The sequence below is a fragment of the Cherax quadricarinatus genome, chromosome 9, assembly GCF_038502225.1.
Source record: "Cherax quadricarinatus isolate ZL_2023a chromosome 9, ASM3850222v1, whole genome shotgun sequence".
NCBI lineage: Eukaryota > Metazoa > Arthropoda > Malacostraca > Decapoda > Parastacidae > Cherax > Cherax quadricarinatus.
The window spans coordinates 13,842,405-13,866,896 of record NC_091300.1 but is presented as its reverse complement, the minus strand read 5'-3'; the positions used below and the strand labels follow the sequence as shown (position 1 = coordinate 13,866,896).

Here is a 24,492-nt window from a genome sequence, read left to right as displayed (position 1 = left end):
TTCTATCGATTGAGCACAAGAAATCGCCAAGTCAACTGTTTCAACTACAAAATAAAGTGATCGGAAATTGTTAATTTGGCCAATTTAACACAAAGTTCAAAATATTCCAATTTCAAAATAGGGTCCAGAATGAACAATGTAGGCATTCCTGGCACTAAACTAACATTTCCTCTGTTCATTAGTTATGTTTTGAGGCTTTACAAATAAATTCCATTTTGATTTTTTATTCACATAATGAATTTTTATTCACACCAAAAAATAGAAGATTTACTGTTATGCAATACTGTAATAATTGTATAAATATCATCACCATATTTGTGAATGTATATTAGACCCACCAGCTGACGTATATTAGACGTGTGAGGTCGTTTGTTTACTCTTGAATATCGGCAAAAATTTAACATTTCTGCTACTTTGAGCTCAGTTTCAAGCCATTTCCAGTGCTAAAACCAATCAAAATCATCTCTATTTCTGTAATATGTCTTCCATTCTATCAAATGAGACCAAGAAATCGCAAATACAACTATAAAAAACATACGAAAAAACACTGCAAAGTTGCTGTTTTAATCGAAAAATCATGATTTCATTTTTTTTCTCTCATTATACACAGTGTGCTGCAGGATCTGTTTTATGTGGTGCACACATACCACATAGATGTATTCTCTCATATCTAGGCCCAAATGTACCACTCACAGTTTATCAGAGTGAGCTGAGCTCATGGCGTAGATCTACGGTTTGGACCCTGAACGTAAAGCCGTAGATCTACGGGACGGACCCTGAAAGGGTTAAAAAAAAAAATACTATGCACTTAAAAAGGTAAAAACAGGTCAATTTAGCATATGAGGCCTGTTTTCCCATTGATTTAATAACATGAATCCCTGAAAATATGCCAACATTTTCATTACGACTACTGTACAGTAAAAATGCAATCTGAAAGTTGTGTATTTACTCCTACTTTCTGTTAAAAAGCATGGATCAATATGGTGAGGGACAGTAAATGTGGATTACATTGTGGTTAATCAGGGTGCACCAGTGGTTACCTTAAACACCAGTGCTGTGCACCACCCCTCATGAAACTAAGCACAGTTGAAAAGCCCTAAACACTGTGTTGTTCAGACACCATGAGAATTAGCCAATATAAAAAAAACAATAAAAAACTCTATAAAATGTTTTATATAGTAGTAGAGAGCTTAAAAATAGCTGTGTGCTATAAACACTAAAAACCTTAAGCAAATCTATATTACAAATTAAATACTAGAGATCAGACATAAGAATAACTGCGCTCCTTACACTACAAATAGATAATCACATATACACATACCTATGGCACTATTCAGTAAATATAACATACAAATAAAAGCCTTACCAGGAATATATCTGAATAAGTGTAAGGAGGAGGACATAGGGATGGCTAACCAAGAGACCAACTCCCTGTGGCTTCTTGTCACTCTCATCTTTGCTGTTGCCAGTAACTGAAATCTCCCAATTAGTTGGGAGATTGCTAAATTTTCCATTTCTCCGGGCCATTCCCTCTAAGATCTCTTTTGCTTCATCATTTCTTCCCTGGGAGGCAAGCCAACGTGGGCTCTCAGGAATGTAGCTAGAAGAGCACCAATTACTGTGTTTAAAATGTTATTCAACAATTTTTTTCTCTCAATACTTCCAATTAGCTACAATGTTCTTTTATAGAAAGTTTTCTCAATGAATAAATTGAAATAAATAAACTTAATACATACCAGGGAAGAATTAAGAACACTATCCCAGAGACAGAGCAAATAAATGTCAAAGTTCTCCATGTGTCCATTACTGATGCTAATGCAGAGAACACACCTATTCCAACAGCAAATGACATAGCTATAAAAATGCCACAAAAGCTTCTCCAATCCATACCAACCAACTCTTGCGAGAAGACAAAGCTCACAAGGATTACCAACGCACAGCAGATTCCTCCTAGGTAGCTGAAAATTATATTTAACATTATTTTGTGTCTTTTAAAATATTGCCTCAAAAATTCCATAATTAAATTACAATACAGTTTATGAAAGATTAAGCCAATCAACATAAATTACATATGAATAAAATAAAGAAAAATGTTTCACATTTCCAAAATTATCAAACAAAATCTTAAAAAATAATACTTACCGCAACATTGCCATGACCACTAATGTTGGAGCAAAGGCACTAAAGCCCTCAAAGGCTATAGTTCCTAAGAGTGCCATCATGAGTGTCTTCAGTCGTCCTATTACATCAGCCACACCACCCAGCACGAGGGCCCCTGTCATCACCCCTCCCATCCATATTGATTGCACTAGAGCCACTTTATATTTTTCGTTGCATATTAAGTTCCACTGTGGAAATACCAAAGCTTATACACTATTACAATAAAATAAACACCATCTTAATAACTATTTCAAGAATATAAACCTTACTATGGCTCCAATAATGATACAGATTAAAGGCCTTTGAGGAAAGACTCGAAGAACTAAATTTAATAACACTGGAAAACAAAAAGCTCAAAGAACACGTTAAGATTCTTTGAAAGAGGTGTGGCCAAGATAAGTGGTTATAAATGCAAACACCAAAAATTAACCAGAGACATAAAAGACATTTCAACACCAACAGCTTGACAGCAAACTAAAATTCAATGCTCAGATTCAGTGTAAATCTATGATAATTTCCAAAACAGTGGCCATTTTTTATAAAATACATTCCTATGTACCTCAAACTTATTACTCACAAAGTTCTACTATTATCTATCTGTGCATGGGGATCTACAACAGCAAATTATCTAAAATCATTGTAATTCACCAAATATCTACTATGTAAATGATAACTCATTAGGTTCCAAACACCACCACCCCCTATTAAAAATTTAAACTTATTCAATAAAAAACATTCACATTTACTTGTGTGCATATTATATACTAATGATGCTTCATACAAATATAAACCCAGTTCTAAAGCTCTTCTTAGAGCACTGCAACAGAATACATAGAACACAACATAAGAAACAAATACCCCTGATATCCCATGTTTAGCTCAACCGGTGCAGAAACCTCCATGCAAATGGAAGGCCCCCAAAAAATATGGAATGCTCTACCAGATGATTCTAAAAATACCCCATCTGCCAACTGCTTCAAAAGGTACCTAGATTTCATGTAAATTTATGAAGATTAAATATAATTGTCAAATACCTGTTTATCTAATGCAGCCTAATGCAATCCAGATTTCCATCAGCATTTGTACTCATACACTTCTTGTCTCCACTATATTTCTACTTCCCCCCATTCCCCTCCCTAAAAAATGTATAAAATTGTCATTAATGTTTTGTATTACTGTCCCTTCAATATTAACACTGCTATTTTAACTTACAGTTTTGTTACTTGGAATGATAATTGCAGTTAATAACCTTATGTAGTGTTAGAGTGTTCAGCAGAAGTTTGTGGTTACAGGAAAGTGGGTGCGGGAGGGAAGAGGAGCGATTGGTGGAATGATGATGTAAAGAGAGTAGTAAGGGAGAAAAAGTTAGCATATGAGAAGTTTTTACAAAGTAGAAGTGATGCAAGGAGAGAAGAGTATATGGAGAAAAAGAGAGAGGTTAAGAGAGTGGTGAAGCAATGTAAAAAGACAGCAAATGAGAGAGTGGGTGAGATGTTATCAACAAATTTTGTTGAAAATAAGAAAAAGTTTTGGAGTGAGATTAACAAGTTAAGAAAGCCTAGAGAACAAATGGATTTGTCAGTTAAAAATAGGAGAGGAGAGTTATTAAATGGAGAGTTAGAGGTATTGGGAAGATGGAGGGAATATTTTGAGGAATTGTTAAATGTTGATGAAGATAGGGAAGCTGTGATTTCGTGTATAGGACAAGGAGGAATAACATCTTGTAGGAGTGAGGAAGAGCCAGTTGTGAGTGTGGGGAAGTTCATGAGGCAGCAGGTAAAATGAAAGGGGGTAAGGCAGCCGGGATTGATGGGATAAAGATAGAAATGTTAAAAGCAGGTGGGGATATAGTTTTGGAGTGGTTGGTGCAATTATTTAATAAATGTATGGAAGAGGGTAAGGTACCTAGGGATTGGCAGAGAGCATGCATAGTTCCTTTGTATAAAGGCAAAGGGGATAAAAGAGAGTGCAAAAATTATAGGGGGATAAGTCTGCTGAGTATACCTGATAAAGTGTATGGTAGAGTTATTATTGAAAGAATTAAGAGTAAGACGGAGAATAGGATAGCAGATGAACAAGGAGGCTTTAGGAAAGGTATGGGGTGTGTGGACCAGGTGTTTACAGTGAAACATATAAGTGAACAGTATTTAGATAAGGCTAAAGAGGTCTTTGTGGCATTTATGGATTTGGAAAAGGCGTATGACAGGGTGGATAGGGGGGCAATGTGGCAGATGTTGCAAGTGTATGGTGTAGGAGGTAGGTTACTGAAAGCAGTGAAGAGTTTTTACGAGGATAGTGAGGTTCAAGTTAGAGTATGTAGGAAAGAGGAAAATTATTTCCCAGTAAAAGTAGGCCTTAGACAAGGATGTGTGATGTCACCCTGGTTGTTTAATATATTTATAGATGGGGTTGTAAGAGAAGTAAATGTGAGGGTCTTGGTAAGAGGCGTGGAGTTAAAAGATAAAGAATCACACACAAAGTGGGAGTTGTCACAACTGCTCTTTGCTGATGACACTGTGCTCTTGGGAGATTCTGAAGAGAAGTTGCAGAGATTGGTGGATGAATTTGGTAGGGTGTGCAAAAGAAGAAAATTAAAGGTGAATACAGGAAAGAGTAAGGTTATGAGGATAACAAAAAGATTAGGTGATGAAAGATTGGATATCAGATTGGAGGGAGAGAGTATGGAGGAGGTGAATGTATTCAGATATTTGGGAGTGGACGTGTCAGCGGATGGGTCTATGAAAGATGAGGTGAATCATAGAATTGATGAGGGGAAAAGAGTGAGTGGTGCACTTAGGAGTCTGTGGAGACAAAGAACTTTGTCCTTGGAGGCAAAGAAGGGAATGTATGAGAGTATAGTTTTACCAACGCTCTTATATGGGTGTGAAGCATGGGTGATGAATGTTGCAGCGAGGAGAAGGGTGGAGGCAGTGGAGATGTCATGTCTGAGAGCAATGTGTGGTGTGAATATAATGCAGAGAATTCGTAGTTTGGAAGTTAGGAGGAGGTGCGGGATTACCAAAACTGTTGTCCAGAGGGCTGAGGAAGGGTTGTTGAGGTGGTTCGGACATGTAGAGAGAATGGAGCGAAACAGAATGCCTTCAAGAGTGTATCAGTCTGTAGTGGAAGGAAGGCGGGGTAGGGGTCGGCCTAGGAAAGGTTGGAGAGAGGGGGTAAAGGTTTTGTGTGCGAGGGGCTTGGACTTCCAGCAGGCATGCGTGAGCGTGTTTGATAGGAGTGACTGGAGACAAATGGTTTTTAATACTTGACGTGCTGTTGGAGTGTGAGCAAAGTAACATTTATGAAGGGGTTCAGGGAAACCGGCAGACCGGACTTGAGTCCTGGAGATGGGAAGTACAGTGCCTGCACTCTGAAGGAGGGGTGTTAATGTTGCAGTTTAAAAACTGTAGTGTAAAGCACCCTTCTGGCAAGACAGTGATGGAGTGAATGATGGTGAAAGTTTTTCTTTTTCGGGCCACCCTGCCTTGGTGGGAATCGGCCAGTGTGATAATAAAAAAAAAAAATAATAAATAACCTTATTTATCTCCAGATAGTTATGTTTAAACTTGCCATTCAAATAATCTAGCTTAAACTATTCAATGTCATGTGCTTTTAAATTCTAATTTCAGTCTGCCCAAAATGCTTTGAATAACTATAGGCTTTTGTATTTAAGACACAACCAATGTAAACCCATCTCTGTAACAAATGCATCTTCTTGGAAAATATGCATTTATTTATCTATTTCTTCTTTCAACAAACCAGCCATATCCCACTGAGGCAGGGTGGCCCAATAAGGAAAAACAAAAGTTTCTCCTTTTAAATTTAGTAATATATACAAACGAAGGGGTTACTAGCCCCTTGCTCTCAGCATTTCAGTCGCCTCTTACAACAAGCATGGCTCATGGAGGAAGAATTCTGTTCCACTTTCCCACGGAGATAAGTGGAAATAAACAAGAATATGAACTAGTAAGGAAGGAGAAGAAAACCCAGAGGGGTGTGTGTGTGTATATAGTTTATGCTTGTCTCTGCATGTGCAGTGTGACCTAAGTCTAAGTAGAAGTAACAAGACGTACCTGAAACCTTGCATGTTTATGAGACAGAAAAAAGACATCAGCAATCCTACCATTATTTATTTATAAGCAATAATATAATAAGAGCTGATGGGGATACATTACACTAGTTGGTTGATTGTTAATAAGTGGGGTCCAGGAACAGGGGCTTAATGCCCCAGAAACACAGTTAAGTCAATGCACACATGATCGTACAAGTTAAAAAATACATGCACAAACTGACTAACCTCGGATGCAAAAGATTTGTACTCTGTCGTATAGGTAAGTGAGCATTTTTGAGGCGTGTCCTCAATACACTGGTTGATGAGTGGTTCATTCTTGGAGCTTCCATCTCTGGCAAAGCACTTGAATGTTGGGTCCAAACCTGGTATTGAGTTATATAAAAAAAAATATAAGCTTCTGAAGCTAAATCTACCATGTTTATCAATCATTATAAAGATTGTATACACAGACTATCAAAGAACTTGAATTGAGCTGAATATTATAATTACAATATTTAACATGCTACACAAAGCCAAAGTTACTGATCATTCACATACACACACAATGAATGACAAGAATTTTCATCAGTAAAATCAACACCTTACTTTTTATTTCCTGGGAAGAAGAAAAAAAAGCATGCCAAGATATATAAGCATATTTCTACCAGGTACTTCTCTCCAGATCTACTCATATCACAGGTGCTAAGAAACAGATTAGTACTCTTGTCTTTGGAGAGCTTCTGATTCTCTACGCACATTTTTCAATCCACACACATTCTAATTACCTGATCAACAAAATTCTTGTCATTCATTCTATCTACTTTCTGAAGCTAATATATAACTGTAAAATAATATTTGGTACAGACAGCATTACCATTATGAAACTGAAAAACTTTCTTATATGTAGTACTAAATATCACAGTTATCTTTAAAATCTTGGCTATTCATCTATGTTTTTCTATTAATACACTACAAGTATTCATGATGGTAGGATTGCTGGTGTCCTTTTTTCTGTCTCATGAACATGCAAGATTTCAGGTACGTCTTGCTACTTCTACTTACACTTAGGTCACACTACACATACATGTACAAGCACATATATACACACCCCTCTGGGTTTTCTTCTATTTTCTTTCTAGTTCTTATTCTTGTTTATTTCCTCTTATCTCCATGGGGAAGTGGAACAGAATTCTTCCTCCGTAAGCCATGCGTGTTGTAAGAGGCAACTAAAATGCCGGGAGCAAGGGGCTAGTAACCTCTTCTCCTGTATATATTACTAAATGTAAAAGGAGAAACTTTCGTTTTTCCTTTTGGGCCACCCCGCCTCGGTGGGATACGGCCGGTGTGTTGAAAGAAAGAAGTATTCACACATACATCGTTTCTGTCTTCTGATCAACCAAACCATTTTCTAACTATTTTTATAATTATATTTACATTTTCTCTCAGGCTACCCACATGTATATATTTTTTGTAGTTCCTCAATATCTAGTGAATTCATCAGAAGACTTCTCTGGACAAACAAACTTCATCCCACTTAACAGGTTGCTATTGCTTATAGCCCATACATTCTTCCCTATTGATATCACAAATTTTTCTCATCATGATACAAATCCTGTATAACAATCTATTTGATAGTCATATTATACATCTGATTCACATAACATCTGTTCACAATGCCACCATTTCGTCTCCTAGAGCAATGTGATTATACTTTATCAACATGCCAACCATCTTCATGAAATCAGTAATCTCAATGTCAATTTTTTGCAGTCATACGTAATCCCCAAAGAAGGAAACACATTCCTTTATTATACAATTTTTTTATTACTGTATTGACCACACTATTATGTGCACCTCCTTTTAATGATGTAACATGTGAAGAAATGTTCAGTATACTTACACTACATCAACATTACTAATTTCACGATCTATCTACTTTCAATATCATGACATCTCTCTCTCTCTCTCTCTCTCAAGTCTGCTTTCTAAATGCCTCTTTTATATCTTTTTGGGCCAACAATCACAACCAATACTTTCATTCATTTATTGTGTTGACCAGCTATATTCTTCAGCTTCACTAAGCTTTCACATTATTCATACTTCATCTATTTACCTCATAATACCATATAATAATTTTAACAAAAAGTTACAATAACATTATCAAGACAATTTAAATCTAACAGTCATGCAGTGACAATGTTCAAACAGGATTAGCATATAAGCACATACATAAAGATAGAGCTATTGCAATTAGACAATAGCAATGACAGGGTTGATGCAATTTCTTTTTTAACCCTTAAATGGTCCAAACGTATATATACGTTTTTTCAACATTTGAAAGTATGTAAAAAAAAGTAGATGATCTTTTTGTTTTTTTTTACATTTGAAAATGTGTAAAAAAACTTTGATCTACTTTTTTTTTTTTTTGTTATATTTGAAAATATGTAAAAAAAACGTAGATCTACTTTTGTAGCACTACACGTGAACGTAGATCTGCTGGACCGTTTACAGGTTAAGTGAATGGCTCTCCCACAAAAGCAAGATGACCCAAAGTAGAAAGCACATTTACATTCATTCATTCATTCATTCAAAGCAATTCATATACTAGAATACTAATGACAGGCTTAATGCAATGACAAGCAATACCAACAAGACAAAATTAACAATTCAGAGACTACCAAAATTTTAATGCAATTTTAAATTCTTCTGTAATACCAAAGGCAGGAATAACAATTACAGTTAATGGAAGAAAAAAAACTTGTAAATTACAGAAAACTCACATTTTAATTAAAATGGCCTTCAGAGATAGGATGAAGAAATGCTGAAGAAGCTATTTAATATTTTACTAATTCACATAAGTATTAAACCCATGTGAATCATTCAGTGCAAAAAGTGAAGGCTTGATCCTCCGTCTGCCAAGTGCGAGACAGATGTGCTTCCTATTTGTATTCACCTATATGTGAAGAAGCTGTTCTGTACACAACCTATAGTAGGCCAGACTTGGAAAAGTTAGAAGTGATTTGTGTGCCTGAATATAAAAATCATGAAAACACTAAAATACCTAACAAGATTAAAAGGAAGACATAAAAACCACATACAGTATGAGGGTGTAAAAAAGACAAAAATTAAAGACTTTTTAGTACCACCTTCAGGGAGAACAAGAGAGTATAGTCATAAATTGAAGAAAATTCAGTTTTGAAAGAACTCTAGAAAATACGTTTTCAATGAGCGGTAGAACGACAGAACAGAATACAGAGCAGGCAGTATGGGCTACCATTGAAAATTAAAGGAAAGTTATATGCTAGATTAAACACCTAAGATAGATTATCATGAGACTAATTATTATGGAGGAGGTGAATGTATTCAGATATTTGGGAGTGGACGTGTCAGCGGATGGGTCTATGAAAGATGAGGTGAATCATAGAATTGATGAGGGGAAAAGGGTGAGTGGTGCACTTAGGAGTCTCTGAGACAAAGAACTTTGTCCTTGGAGGCAAAGAGGGGAATGTATGAGAGTATAGTTTTACCAACGCTCTTATATGGGTGTGAAGCATGGGTGATGAATGTTGCAGCGAGGAGAAGGCTGGAGGCAGTGGAGATGTCATGTCTGAGAGCAATGTGTGGTGTGAATATAATGCAGAGAATTCGTAGTTTGGAAGTTAGGAGGAGGTGCGGGATTACCAAAACTGTTGTCCAGAGGGCTGAGGAAGGGTTGTTGAGGTGGTTCGAACATGTGGAGAGAATGGAGCGAAACAGAATAACTTCAAGAGTGTATCAGTCTGTAGTGGAAGGAAGGCGGGGTAGGGGTCGGCCTAGGAAAGGTTGGAGGGAGGGGGTAAAGGAGGTTTTGTGTGCGAGGGGCTTGGACTTCCAGCAGGCATGCGTGAGCGTGTTTGATAGGAGTGAATGGAGACAAATGGTTTTTAATACTTGACGTGCTGTTGGAGTGTGAGCAAAGTAACATTTATGAAGGGGTTCAGGGAAACCGGCAGGCCGGACTTGAGTCCTGGAGATGGGAAGTACAGTGCCTGTACTCTGAAGGAGGGGTGTTAATGTTGCAGTTTAAAAACTGTAGTGTAAAGCACCCTTCTGGCAAGACAGTGATGGAGTGAATGATGGTGAAAGTTTTTCTTTTTCGGGCCACCCTGCCTTGGTGGGAATCGGCCAGTGTGATAATAAAATAATAAATAATTATTAGCTCTTTCTCTCTTTCAACAAACTGGCTGTATCCCACCGAGGCAGGGTGGAACAAAAAGAAAAACAAAAGTTTCTCTTTTCAAATTTAGTAATTTATACAGGAGAAGGGGTTACTAGCCCGTTGCTCCCGGCATTTTAGTCGCCTCTTACAACACGCATGGCTTACGGAGGAAGAATTCTGTTCCACTTCCCCATGGAGATAAGAGGAAATAAACAAGAACAAGAACTAGAACGAAAATAGAAGAAACCCCAGAGGGGTGTGTATATATATGCTTGTAAATGTATGTGTAGTGTGACCTAAGTGTAAGTAGAAGTAGCAAGACGTACCTGAAATCTTGTATGTTTATGAGAGACAAAAAACACCAGCAATCCTACCATCATGTAAAACAATTACAGGCATTCGTTTTACACTCACTTGGCAGGACGGTAGTACCTCCCTGGGCAGTTGCTGTTTACCAACCTACTACCTATATAATTATTAGCTAAGCTTTTGTAATTACAAATAGGTGTTCTCTTACATACAAAACAATGACTTCATGATGATTATAATATAGCTTGAGCATCTGGCCCTCCTACCCGGGTAATGACAGAAGGTCAGTATATTATTTCCCTGATGACTTGCTTATCCCTGTGAAAAAAAAACTAATCTTGGACAACAATAGGCTATAATAAATTTGCTACCTTTCACATTCAGGTAAAAGATTTTATACATAATTCATTCTAGTATTAATTTTAACTTGCTATAATAAATTCAAGAAATTAGTTTTTCATTTTCTCAAAATCAAATGCACTACTTATGACAGAGTCTGAAATTCAGTTTGATAAGCTTAATCAGAATCTTCTCATACGTGTATAGTACAGTACATAAACTTGATATAATGAAGTCTTTTGAATAGTTGTGCAAAAAATAACATAAGATTGTAAGATAACAGTTAAAACAGTAAGTCTTATGCTGAAATTATAAAAGTGCTGTAGTTAAGTCAAACTTTGTTAACTGAAAATTATACTACGAACTGCCTCCAAAATGGAAAAAAAAAATCATCTAAGAATGAATGTACAATACTTCTATACTTCACTAACTCAAGATATGGAATATATTTCAGAAGTAACAAAGCACAGTGAAAAGCTATTTTAAATGATTTGTTATTTTTCTATTTTTAAATGCATTTTACACACCACCTTAAAAATCTTGCAGCTGACCAAATTTACTAATAATTAACCTTCCATGATAACCCAGCATAAGTGTAAATCTACTAGAAATTTGTAACCAACATTATGCACACACACAAGTAACTCAATATTAAAGTGCAACAAAGAAATTAATAAAAAAAAAAGCAAGGCCCCTTTTCATAACATACCAAGCTATTTCTGATGTAGTTTGCAATATATGAAGCAGTTACCCTCTGCTTCTAAATTAGTAATGAAGAAGTTATATTATAACTACTGTATTAATGTAAGGTCCACCAGACACAAATACTAGAATCAGGTAACTTTATGCAATTTTAAAAATAAATTATTAGATCAGAATTATAATTTAAATCTTCATACATATAAAACTATGCATGCATGCATGCATTCAGGTGCACACAAACATACTGTACATACAACTGAATATCCTATATATTAAAACACTCCAGGAAGGCAGAACATAAACATGAGAATGCTCCTTTCAAGAGATGGTCTACAGAGAAAAAAGGAAAAGTATGATTAAAAGCTGTAACTTTAAATCTACTGTAACAATATAGTGTACAAGCAATTTGAAAATGTGAAGCAGATAAGTAACTTAAGCTACAATTTGGAATATGACAAAGCATTTATACTAGTGAAATTTTGTACAAGGTGCAGACAATCCAATTACCTTCCTGTATCTTCACTATCTCTTTCCAACTACCTTCCTGTATCTTCACTATCTCTTTCCAACTACCTTCCTGTATCTTCACTATCTCTTTCCAACTACCTTCCTGTATCTTCACTATCTCTTTCCAACTACCTTCCTGTATCTTCGCTATCTCTTTCCAACTACCTTCCTGTATCCTCACTATCTCTTTCCAACTACCTTCCTGTATCCTCACTATCTCTTGCAAATGTCCCATAAACTGAAGACCAAGTCAGTTTAAAACTGACTAAGAAATCCTACTTAACTAAAGATCACTGAATCAGTTTGAAGTATTAATGCTACCTCTCTATTTGTACATTTAAAAATTCTTACTTAATAACCCATACCTAGTTTTCAAGTGGTCTTTAAACATTAGGATTAGTCTGCCTGAAATGCATGGCATGTTAGTGACTTTCTTTTGTGCCTAACAATATTTTATTAAATGTAAACTACATTACCTGTATACCACAGAAAAGAATTAAATTACATTTGTATTTGTATCAGTCGCTTGTCTATTTTATTTCTTCACCAGAGTATCTGACTGTCATACCTAATGAAGCACATTAACATCTTTAAATGGTAATGATGCCCACACACACTAATTAAATCCCACAAAGTTGTAATGCAAGATTGTAATATAAGATATGAATTCCCCTCCCTCCTTCACTCATACAAATGGCAGGGAGAAGTCAGAGAGATAAAACAAGAAAAGGTTACATCAGATTTTACTCATCACTGATACTCTTCATTTATTATTTTCCTTAACATGAGCACTATGTATGAGAGTATAGTTATACCAACACTCTTATATGGGTGGTGAATGATGCAACAAGGAGAAGGCTGGAGGCAGTGCAGATATCACGTCTGAGGGCAATGTGTGGTGTGAATATAATGCAGAGAATCCATAGTTTAGAGATTTGGAGGAGGTGCGGGATTACCAAAACTATTATCCAGAGGGCTGAGGAGGGGTTGCTGAGGTGGTTTGGACATACAGAGAAGATGGAAAGGAATAGAATGACTTTGAGAGTGTATAAATCTGTAGTGGAGGGAAGGCGGAGTAGGGGTCGGCCTAGGAAAGGTTGGAGGGAAGGGGTAAAGGATGTTTTGTGTGCTAGGGGCTTGGACTTCCAGTAAGCCTGCATGAGCATCTTAGACAGGAGCAAATGTAGACAAATGGTTTTTAGGACTTAACCTTGTGTTGGATTGTGAGCAAGGTAACACTTATGAAGGGATTCAGGAAAACCGGCAGGCCGGACTCGAGTCCTGGAGTTGGGAAGTACAGTGTCTGTACTCTGAAGGATGAGTGTTAATGCTGCAGTTTTATAAAAGTAGTGTAAGCGCACCTCTGGCAAGACAGTGATGAAGTGAATGATGATGAAAGTTTTTCTTTTTCAGGCCACCCTGCCATGGCGGGAAATGGCCGATGTGTTAATAAAAAAAATGTACTATTAAACTTCAGACTAATTGTTACTATCCTAGTTTCATCTCATATTTGGACTTCTGCCCTTGCCCATCCCTACACACACACACCTACACACACACCTACACCTACACACACACACACACACACACACACACACACAAGCACACGCACACAAGCACACACACACACACACACACACACACACACACACACACACACACACACACAATCACACAATCACACACACACACACTATCACACACTATCACACTCTCTCTCACATTCTCTCTCTCTCTCACACACTCACACTCTCTCTCACACTCTCTCACACTCTCTCTCTCACACTCTCTCTCTCACACTCTCTCTCTCACACTCTCTCTCTCACACTCTCTCTCTCACACTCTCTCTCTCACACTCTCTCTCTCACACTCTCTCTCTCACACTCTCTCTCTCACACTCTCTCTCTCACACTCTCTCACACTCACTCTCTCACACTCACTCTCTCACACTCACTCTCTCACACTCTCTCTCTCACGCTCTCTCTCATGCTCTCTCTCTCTCACTCTCTCACACTCTCTCACACTCTCACACTCTCACACTCTCTCACACTCTCTCACTCTCTCACTCACACTCTCTCACTCTCTCTCACACTCTCTCACACTCTCTCACACTCTCTCACACTCACACTCTCACACTCACACTCTCTCTCACACTCACACTCTCTCACACTCCCTCTCACACTCGATATTTAAGCTTTCACATACTTAAATGCACAAAATCTCCAGAACATTCTGACCTCTATTAATTAGGCAATAAAAAGTGAGTACAATTATTACATAGGCTTTTACCTAACTTAAAATGTAATACCCAAAATAATGTACACAGAAATCTGCTATTTTAACAATAGTCAAGCAAAGGGAACATTGTGATCATATGCTGCATTTCAGCATAATTTAATACAAGCAACAATAGAAATTAAAGAGAGTTAAAAACCTTAATCCACAAGAATTTAAGAGACAATCTAAGTTTTTAAAGCTTCCTGCACCATTGTTAAAATAAGTGCTCTCCCAACATTAAGAATGCAAATAAGGCTACCAAGCCATCAACATCTACACATACCAGTTAACATTTATACCTACCAGTAAAGACATTGAGAAGCATGTGAAATGCTAAGAAGAACTGCAGGACACTGAAGCCAATACAGTATAGTCTTTGATTCCATCCAAACTGTCCAATAATATTGAAAATATCATCGATAGACAGGTATTCCATTGCTGGAGAAAGTTTGTATTGACTCACTCAGAGTCTCATATTACACACTTCACTTGCTATAACTGGGCAAAAATTGAAAATCTTGTTAAAGATTTTGTGGAAAATAATTAAGGAGGAGAAATACAGAGTGAAGGAAGCCTTAAATTTTGTTAGTGGCAAACTGACATCCATGTTCAAAATCAATTATTTTTCTCCTGCATCAAAAACTGAAAATAAAAAATCTTTACCAAGCATTATACTTCCAGCCAGGTCAAAGAAGGGCCAATTCTTTTTCCAGGTTTGCTCTTTCTCTAACCGAGAGATAATTTGTAGGACCAATAATTTATTTAGTAATAAATTTCTCTGTTTCTATACTAATACTGCTCTCATTGGCAATTAAGATAGTCTTCTGGATTGTGTCTAATATTATAGATGCAATAAATGTTATGTCAGGAAGTCCATTTTTAAATATGATAAATTTCTCATAGAGCATTCTTAAAATAGTATACAAAAATGTAAAATAAATGCATGCATTTAATATACAAAATTATTCAAAAGTGCTAAAAATCATTCTGCAAAACATGCAAATATATGCTAAGCAAAGAAAAAATGAATTTTTAAAAAGTGCACTACTCAATTTTTCAATGTACAGAAATAATAATAATAAAAAAGAAGAGATTAAAGCAGTAAAACATTAAAATAAAATTAGGTCTACAATTTTATAATAAGCAGCAATGGAAAGTAGTAGCACTGCACAGCAGCTTAACTGACCAACCACCCAATGGAGAACAATAATGAAAGTAAAAGATGAGACAAGAAGGTTCATCTTTTTGGTCATAGAAAACTGTAAATATTATATTTTAATACATTATTGCATTCTTAATACACAACAGTAATCTCTTGATTTAACAGTTTAATAAGGGGGGAGAGCATGGCTGGTAATGGTAATTGTTGTAAATAAAGATGAGACTGTTTTGCCACGATCATAACAATAACAGGCAATTCTGTGGCCAACGGATTTTATCCATTGTTTCCATATCAATTTACCCAGCAGATTTTATTCTGCATTACCAAAATCTGCTATACCGAGGGTATACTGTATTGTATTAACATGGTATTATATTCTTAATATTGTACTGTACTGTATTCTCACAGTATTGTATTCTTAATACTGTACTGTATTACTAACAGTACTGTATTAATAATACACAATTACTACAAATACAACATTAGTATATAAATACGGTATTGTATGATATTTCACTTTTCACATCCCATTCAATCTCTATTAGAGGTCCCTCACAAATTCCTATGTCTACTGGCATTTCCAATACAGTAACACATTATTTCAAAACCATTTAACTGTTCTTTATTGATCACTTTTTCTTTTCATTTCATACAAGAAAGAAAGCATGGGCTTGATTACCATACCTTGCAAAACTGAGCTGTTTTGTGTTTGATCTTTGTTATTATTACTAAGCAATTCCTACAAGAAAATTCCTATCTACTCCCCTACTTCATTTGTTATTTCCTTGAACCTCATTTTCAGTGGAGTCACTACATCTGTCAAATGCCTCAACAAAATCTGTATACTGTTAACATTATCACCATAATCAATGGGAAAGCATTAAACACACAGGAATTATACAACTCCTGGGGGAATGTAAAGCATTCAGGCTTGATTCAAAGAATTGGAGCACAGGTCCAATTCCTTACATCAAGGGCCCCTCACCAGTATCAAAGAACCTTTCTTGGGTGTATTGTATACAACATTTATGTTCAATTTACAGTGCCTTCAATTGTCTACAATTTGGTAATGATAATATCTTTCTGTTCTAAAGCCATATTACCCTAATTTGTACTGTTTATCCTTTTTCTATAGTTTTTGAAGTTCATTTTTAGTACCCTTTAAAAGATTTAACAATTGATTTTAAATTTCTTTACAAATAAGAAGTTTCAGGAATAGTCCCCAGAGGACAATACGTACATGCTCATAGTAAGAATTTAATTTTCAAAAATCTGTAAATCTGCATTATTATCTTGTTTGCTAATCATACAGTGGGCCATGTTCATGAAGGATATATTAGAATTTACACAGATTCATAACTAGTCATAAGTTTTCCTAACTAGTCATAAGTTTGCCTATGATACTCCAATATAGACACTTTGTATTGTGCCAAAACAAAAGCATTCACATTGCTAAACTCACAAATTATGATGTAGTCACTTAGCCTTAATACCATAATCTGTAAGGATTTAATGTTAAGAATTAATCTAAGTCTGCTCGAAATGCCTAGCCATGCTAGGTGTCCTAGTGCCCCCTCTGTAATTAGTATTTTATAACAAGTAAACCACACAATACCCAAAACCTGTAAACCCAACATTGTAACCCTTATAGACAATAAACTCGAATTGAATTGAATTGAACTGAATTGAACTGTTTCTCTATCCTCATCTATACAAGTACTTCCTGCTTTAGGAGCAAACTACTAGCTTTATTATTTACATTTTACTTTTTTTTTTTTTTAACAAGTCAGCCGTCTCCCACCGAGGCAGGGCGACCCAAAAAAGAAAGAAAATCCCCAAAAAGAAAATACAGTGGACCCCGCATAACGATTACCTCCGAATGCGACCAATTATGTAAGTGTATTTATGTAAGTGAGTTTGTACGTGTATGTTTGGGGGTCTGAAATGGACTAATCTACTTCACAATATTCCTTATGGGAATAAATTCGGTCAGTACTGGCACCTGAACATACTTATGGAGTGAAAAAATATCGTTAACCGGGGGTCCACTGTACTTTCATCATCATTCAACACTTTCACCACACTCACACATTATCACTGTTTTTGCAGAGGTGCTCAGAATACAACAGTTTAGAAGCATATACGTATAAAGATACACAACATATCTCTCCAAACTGCCAATATCCCAAACCCCTCCTTTAAAGTGCAGGTATTGTACTTCCCATTTCCAGGACTCAAGTCCAACTATATGAAAATACCCGGTTTCCCTGAATCCCTTCACTAAATATTACCCTGCTCACACTCCAACAGATCGTCAGGTCCCAAGTATCATTCGTCTCCATTCACTCCTATTTAACACGCTCATGCACGCTTGCTGGAAGTCCAAGCCCCTCGCCCCCAAAACCTCCTTTACCCCCTCTTTCCAACCCTTTCGAGGACGACCCCTACCCCTCCTTCCTTCCCCTATAGATTTATATGCTTTTCATGTCATTCTACTTTGATCCATTCTCTCTAAATGACCAAACCACCTCAACAACCCCTCTTCTGCCCTCTGACTAATGCTTTTATTAACTCCACACCTTCTCCTAATTTCCACACTCCGAATTTTCTGCATAATATTTACACCACACATTGCCCTTAGACAGGACATCTCCAATGCCTCCAACCTTCACCTCGCTGCTGCATTTACCACCCAAGCTTCACATCCATATAAGAGTGTTGGTACTACTATACTTTCATACATTCCCTTCTTTGCCTCCATAGGTAACGTTTTTTGACTCCACATATACCTCAACGCACCACTCACCTTTTTTCCCTCATCAATTCTATGATTAAATTCATCTTTCATATATCCATCCGCCGACGCGTCAACTCCCAAGTATCTGAAAACATTCACTTTTTCCATACTCCTCCTCCCCAATTTGATATCCAATGTTTCTTTATCTAAATCATTTGATACCCTCATCACTTTACTCTTTTCTATGTTCACTTTCAACTTTCTACCTTTACACACATTCTCAAACTCATCCACTAACCTTTGCAGTTTTTCTTTAGAATCTCCCATAAGCACAGTATCATCAGCAAAAAGTAACTGTCAATTCCCATTTTGAATTTGATTCCCCATAATTTAATCCCACCCCTCTCCCGAACACCCTAGCATTTACTTCTTTTACAACCCCATCTATAAATATATTAAACAACCATGGTGACATTATACATCCCTGTCTAAGACCTACTTTTACCGGGAAGCAGTCTCCCTCTCTTCTACACACCCTAACCTGAGCCTCACTATCCTCATAAAAACTCTTAACAGCATTTAGTAACTTACCACCTATTCCATATACGTACTTGCAACATCTGCCACATTGCTCCTCTATCCACTATCATATGCCTTTTCTAAATCCATAAATGCAATAAAAACTTCCCTACCTTTATCTAAATACTGTTCACATATATGCTTCAATGTAAACACTTGATCTACACATCCCCTACCCACTCTGCAGCCTCCCTGCTCATCCGCAATCCTACATTCTGTCTTACCTCTAATTCTTTCAATTATAACCCTACCGTATACTTTTCCTGGTATACTCAGTAAACTTATTCCTCTATAATTTTTACAATCTCTTTTGTCCCCTTTCCCTTTATATAAAGGGACTATACATGCTCTCCGCCAATCCCTAGGTACCTTCCCCTCTTTCATACATTTATTAAACAAAAGTACCAACCACTCCAACACTACATCCCCCCCTGCTTTTAACATTTCTGTCATGATCCCATCAGTTCCAGCTGCTTTACCCCCTTTCATTCTATGTAATGCCTCATGTACCTCCACCACACTTACATTCTGCTCCTCTTCACTCCTAAAAGATGGTATACCTCCCTGGCCAGTGCATGAAATTACCACCTCCCTTTCTTCCTCAACATTTAAAAGTTCCTCAAAATATTCTCGCTATCTACCTAATACCTCCCTCTCCCCATCTACTAACTCCCCTACTCTGTTTTTAACTGACAAATCCATACTTTCCCTAGGCTTTCTTAACTTGTTTAACTCACTCCAAAATTTTTTCTTATTTTCATTAAAATTTCTTGACAGTGCCTCTCCCACTCTTATCATCTGCTCTCCTTTTGCACTCTCTCACCACTCTCTTCACCTTTCTTTTACTCTCCATATACTCTGCTCTTCTTATAACACTTCTGCTTTGTAAAAACCTCTCATAAGCTACCTTTTTCTCTTTTATTACCCCCTTTACTTCATCATTCCACCAATCTTGCCAATAAAATCCCAAGCTCAGATACCCCACCAAATGACTACCTCACCGGCAACTACCCGAACACACTGTTCCTAGCTCCGACTAACCCATACGAAGTCTCCCTTATTATCAACGCACTAAAAAACAAGGCAGGAGATTTAAATACCTTACCACCCTTTATATACAAAAAACTGTCACAAGTGCTATCACCAATCATTGCAACACTCTTTAACAAATCCATTGAATCCTCCACCTTCCCTGCAGTACTCAAAATAGCAAGGGTCACCCCGATCCACAAAGGAGGAGACCAAACAGAGTTGAATAACTATAGGCCAATATCCAACTTACACCCTCTCTCAAAAATCTTCGAAAAATTAATTCATAAACGAATCTACTCCTACCTTATCTCCCAAAACATACTCAACCCCTGCCAATTTGGATTCAGGCCTAATAAAAATACTAATGATGCTATTATACACATGCTAGAACATATATACACTGCAATAGAGAAAAAAGAAGTCCCACTGGGAATCTTCATTGACTTACGTAAAGCTTTTGATACAGTTGACCATGACTTGCTCCACGTAAAATTGTCACACTATGGTATAAGAGGGCACTCCCTCAACTACCTCAAGTCATACCTCAGCAACAGAAGCCAATATGTGTACGCAAATGGGGCAAACTCTTCTGCGCAACCAATTACAGTTGGTGTCCCACAGGGAAGTGTCCTTGGCCCTCTTCTCTTTCTCCTATACATAAATGACCTTCCAAATGCTTCGCAATTACTCAAACCCACACTATTTGCAGATGACACTACATACGTCTTCTCTCACCCGAGCCCAGTCACGCTAGCCAATACTGTAAATACCGAATTACAGAAAATATCTACCTGGATGAGGACTAACAAACTTACACTAAACATTGACAAAACCTACTTCATTCAGTTTGGTAACAGAGCTACAGATGTCCCTCTTAACATAATGATAAATGGATCACCTATCACAAAGCTAACAGAGGGAAAATTCTTAGGAATCCACCTTGATAATAGACTCAAATTTCATACACATATACAACAAATTTCTAAGAAAATTTCCAAGACTGTAGGCATACTATCGAAGATACGGTACTATGTTCCACAGTCAGCCCTCCTGGCCCTATATCACTCTCTTATTTACCCCTATCTCACCTATGGAATTTGTGCATGGGGCTCAACAACAATTAACCATCTCAGACCATTAATTACCCAACAAAACATCCATACTTATTACTGCACCTATTACATAGAACACTTAACTCTGATATTAACCCTCCCCTCAAGCATCTCCTTGCCAACCTCAACAGAACACATGACCATAACACAAGGCACAGATCACTCTTTGATGTTCCTCGTGTCCATCTCACACTATGCAAAAACTCAATGCACATAAAAGGCCCTAAAATCTGGAATTCATTACCTGTAAATATAAAAGAAACACTACCTGTTTATAAATTCAAGTCTCTTCTCAAAGATCACTTACTCACCCAAAACCAAATAAATACTGAATAACTGAACCTTATAAATTGTATATCTTAAATGTTTCTCACAATTATATCACATAAATGTTAAACCTAAAACCCAATCTAACTTTATTATTTTTTAAATACACTACCTAACAGAATACTCCATACGACTGAATGTACAACAATGCATGCAACCATATGACCTGTCTTTGTAATACTCATTTGTGCTTTATAGTTATCTGTTTACAATAATGTATTATCACTGATTTCATCATTGCTTAGTTAATTTTAAGCCAGCCCGTAATGCTATGCATAGTATAAGTGGCTTTGGCATGCTGCTCTTATCTGTATTTTTTTGTACCTCTGTATGTATGCTCAAATTGTTAATAAATAAATAAAATAAATAAATAAATAAATCACTCCTCTTTCCTCCTGCCCCCACCCTCCTATAACCACAAACTTCAGCCCCACATTCTAATACTGCATTTTTAAAACTATTCCAACCCTCTTCAACCCCCCCACTACTCATCTTTGTACTAGCCCACCCTTTACTTACCTTTTACTTCTTTCTTTCTTCTTTCAACACACCGGCCGTATCCCACCGAGGCAGGGTGGCCCAAAAGAAAAAACCGAAGTTTCTCCTTTCAAATTTAGTAATATATACAGGAGAAGGGGTTACTAGCCCCTTGCTCCCGGCATTTTAGTCGCCTCTTACAACACGCATGGTTTACGGAGGAAGAATTCTGTTTCACTTCCCCATGGAGATAAGAGGAAATAAACAAGAACAAGAACTAGAAAGAAAATAGAAGAAAACCCAGAGGGGTATGTATATATACGCTTGTACATGTATGTGTAGTGTGACCTGAGTGTAAGTAGAAGTAGCAAGATGTACCTGAAATTTTGCATGTTCATGAGACAGAAAAAAAGACACCAGCAATCCTACCATCATGTAAAACAATTACAGGCTTTCGTGTTACACTCACTTGGCAGGACGGTAGTACCTCCCTGGGCGGTTGCTGTCTACCAACCTACTACCTAGGACCTTTTACTTACTATATGAAAAATATTCAACTTTCTTGTAATGCTATGGCTTTCCACTCTATTAGTAGTGATCAAGTTCTTCTATTAGTAGTGATCAGGTACAGCACTGCAGTCGAGCTCTATCACTGTGGCATCTTATCACTGGTATACATAATACCATAGTACCAGCAAAGGTTTATGCAATCTCTATATGCTTCCATACTTTGCTCTAAAATTTATACATTAATAGTGTGTGATCCTTCACTGTTGGCAGTACCTATAACTTTTCAACTTTTCAGGAAATGAGTGGTATGTAAATACCAACAAGCTGTGATAATCACGTGGGTATTACCAAGCCCTGTGAGGTACATGACTTCATTATTTTCATTATTAAAGGCATCCACTTTATCTAAGTGTCATTTAAATTAACTTTTCAAAAAATTCATTCTTCCAAACAACAGAGAACAGCCTGTGATAAAATGAAACTTTTACTAAATGCAAACAGTAATAATAAAGAAAAAAAATAAACTGTTCATTTAATGGTTTTTATAGAAACTATGGACAAAAAAACACTGGCCAAAAGTTGCAGTCTGACAAAATGGAAATAGGCCATAGATTCCAGATTTCGTCCATAACTATAGTCTTTTTTTTTTTTTGTCTTCCAAATCAATGGACCAAGTCTAATGATTCTGACATTTGTCCAGTATGGGCCAAAGCATCCACATCTGTTTTCATTATTCCTCAAGCCATAGGCCACCTGCATCAGTTTATTGTTTGTGCTCGCTCACACATACACTCATCCTTCGGTCTCCAATTTTATCTGGGCTTACAGTGTATTGTGTGGCTTTATTAACATTATTAAATAAAGTGCAATTAACAATGACTTCTAGAGCAAGTGGTGGTGGCAAGAGGAAATGTGTGGTTTTCAATGATAAGCAGACATTGAACTAATATGGAAGGTCGAGTCTGGCATTTCAGTAGCACAGGTGCGTGAGGAATATGGTGTTAAGAAACAGCACCTTATATCTGTAGAAGCAAGGACAAACTTACAGACTATGCTCTTCAAAACGTTTAGTGTGGATGCTAGCCATAAAGATTCAACAGCTCATCCCATAAAGCAGTTTACACCTCTCTCCACCACAAATACTTATGCAAAATTACCCTAATTATAAATTACTATACAGTACTGTACTCTTTGTACAGTACTGTACTTTTAACTTAATTTTAATGTACAATACAGTATGGTACACAAATAATCATTTACAAGTCGGCAGCGGCGGCAGCGGCAGTAGCAGCATAAAGTAGGGGAAGTAGTTTTGAGTAGAACAAGAGACAAGGGGAAATGGAGGAAGGCAATAGTAGCAGTAATGGATTGGTAGTCATAGTAGTATACAGTGGAGCCCCGGATTACGACGTCAACGGATTACGTAAAATTCGGATTAAGTAACATTTTTGCGTCAAAATATTGGCTCAGTTAACAACAAAGAGCTCGGTTAAAGTCATTCGTCCCCAACGTGTCAGTGTGGCCTGAGCGGCCCTGCCACTCCGTGTACAGCCAATGTGCCATTGTTTACAAGCCAGTGAGGACGATTCCATGCATACATGCAATACATTTTGTATTATTCCATTGTTTTTAGTGCTTGTAACTGCTAAATAAGCCACCATGGGCCCAGCCCTGTGGTAAAGAGGGTGAAAAAACTATTGAATTCAAGAAAGAGATCATAGCAAAATACAAAAGTGGAGTGCATGTCTCCGAGCTGGCCAGATTGTATAACAAACTCCATACAACCATCACTACTATCTTGGCCAAGAAAAAAGCAATCAAGGAAACTGTTCTTGCAAAAGGTGTAAATACGATTACAAAACAGAGATCGCATATACTCGAAGATGTGAAGAGTCTGTTGATGGTGTGGATCAATGAGAAACAATTACATATCAGGAAATAGTGTTTCACAGTCAATTATATATGTTGCATAATGATCTTGTAAAGAAAATGCCTGGAACTAGTGCTGATATT

At 36.9% G+C, this 24,492-nt stretch overlaps 1 protein-coding gene across 7 annotated transcripts in view; it reads right to left on the bottom strand.

Annotated features, from left to right (window-relative positions):
- The window catches only part of LOC128686194 (solute carrier family 22 member 15-like), a gene marked incomplete at its 3' end in the record, with an annotated part of 44,890 nt that overhangs the window by 7,420 nt on the left and 12,978 nt on the right, over nt 1-24,492 (bottom strand). For 4 of the 7 annotated variants that reach the window (XM_070083249.1, XM_070083250.1, XM_070083253.1 and 1 more), the window contains 5 exon segments: nt 1,367-1,600; nt 1,737-1,958; nt 2,143-2,348; nt 6,458-6,594; nt 14,847-15,041. In XM_070083249.1, coding sequence (XP_069939350.1) covers nt 1,367-1,600; nt 1,737-1,958; nt 2,143-2,348; nt 6,458-6,594; nt 14,847-14,979 — 932 coding nt within the window. 7 annotated transcript variants of the gene reach the window in all.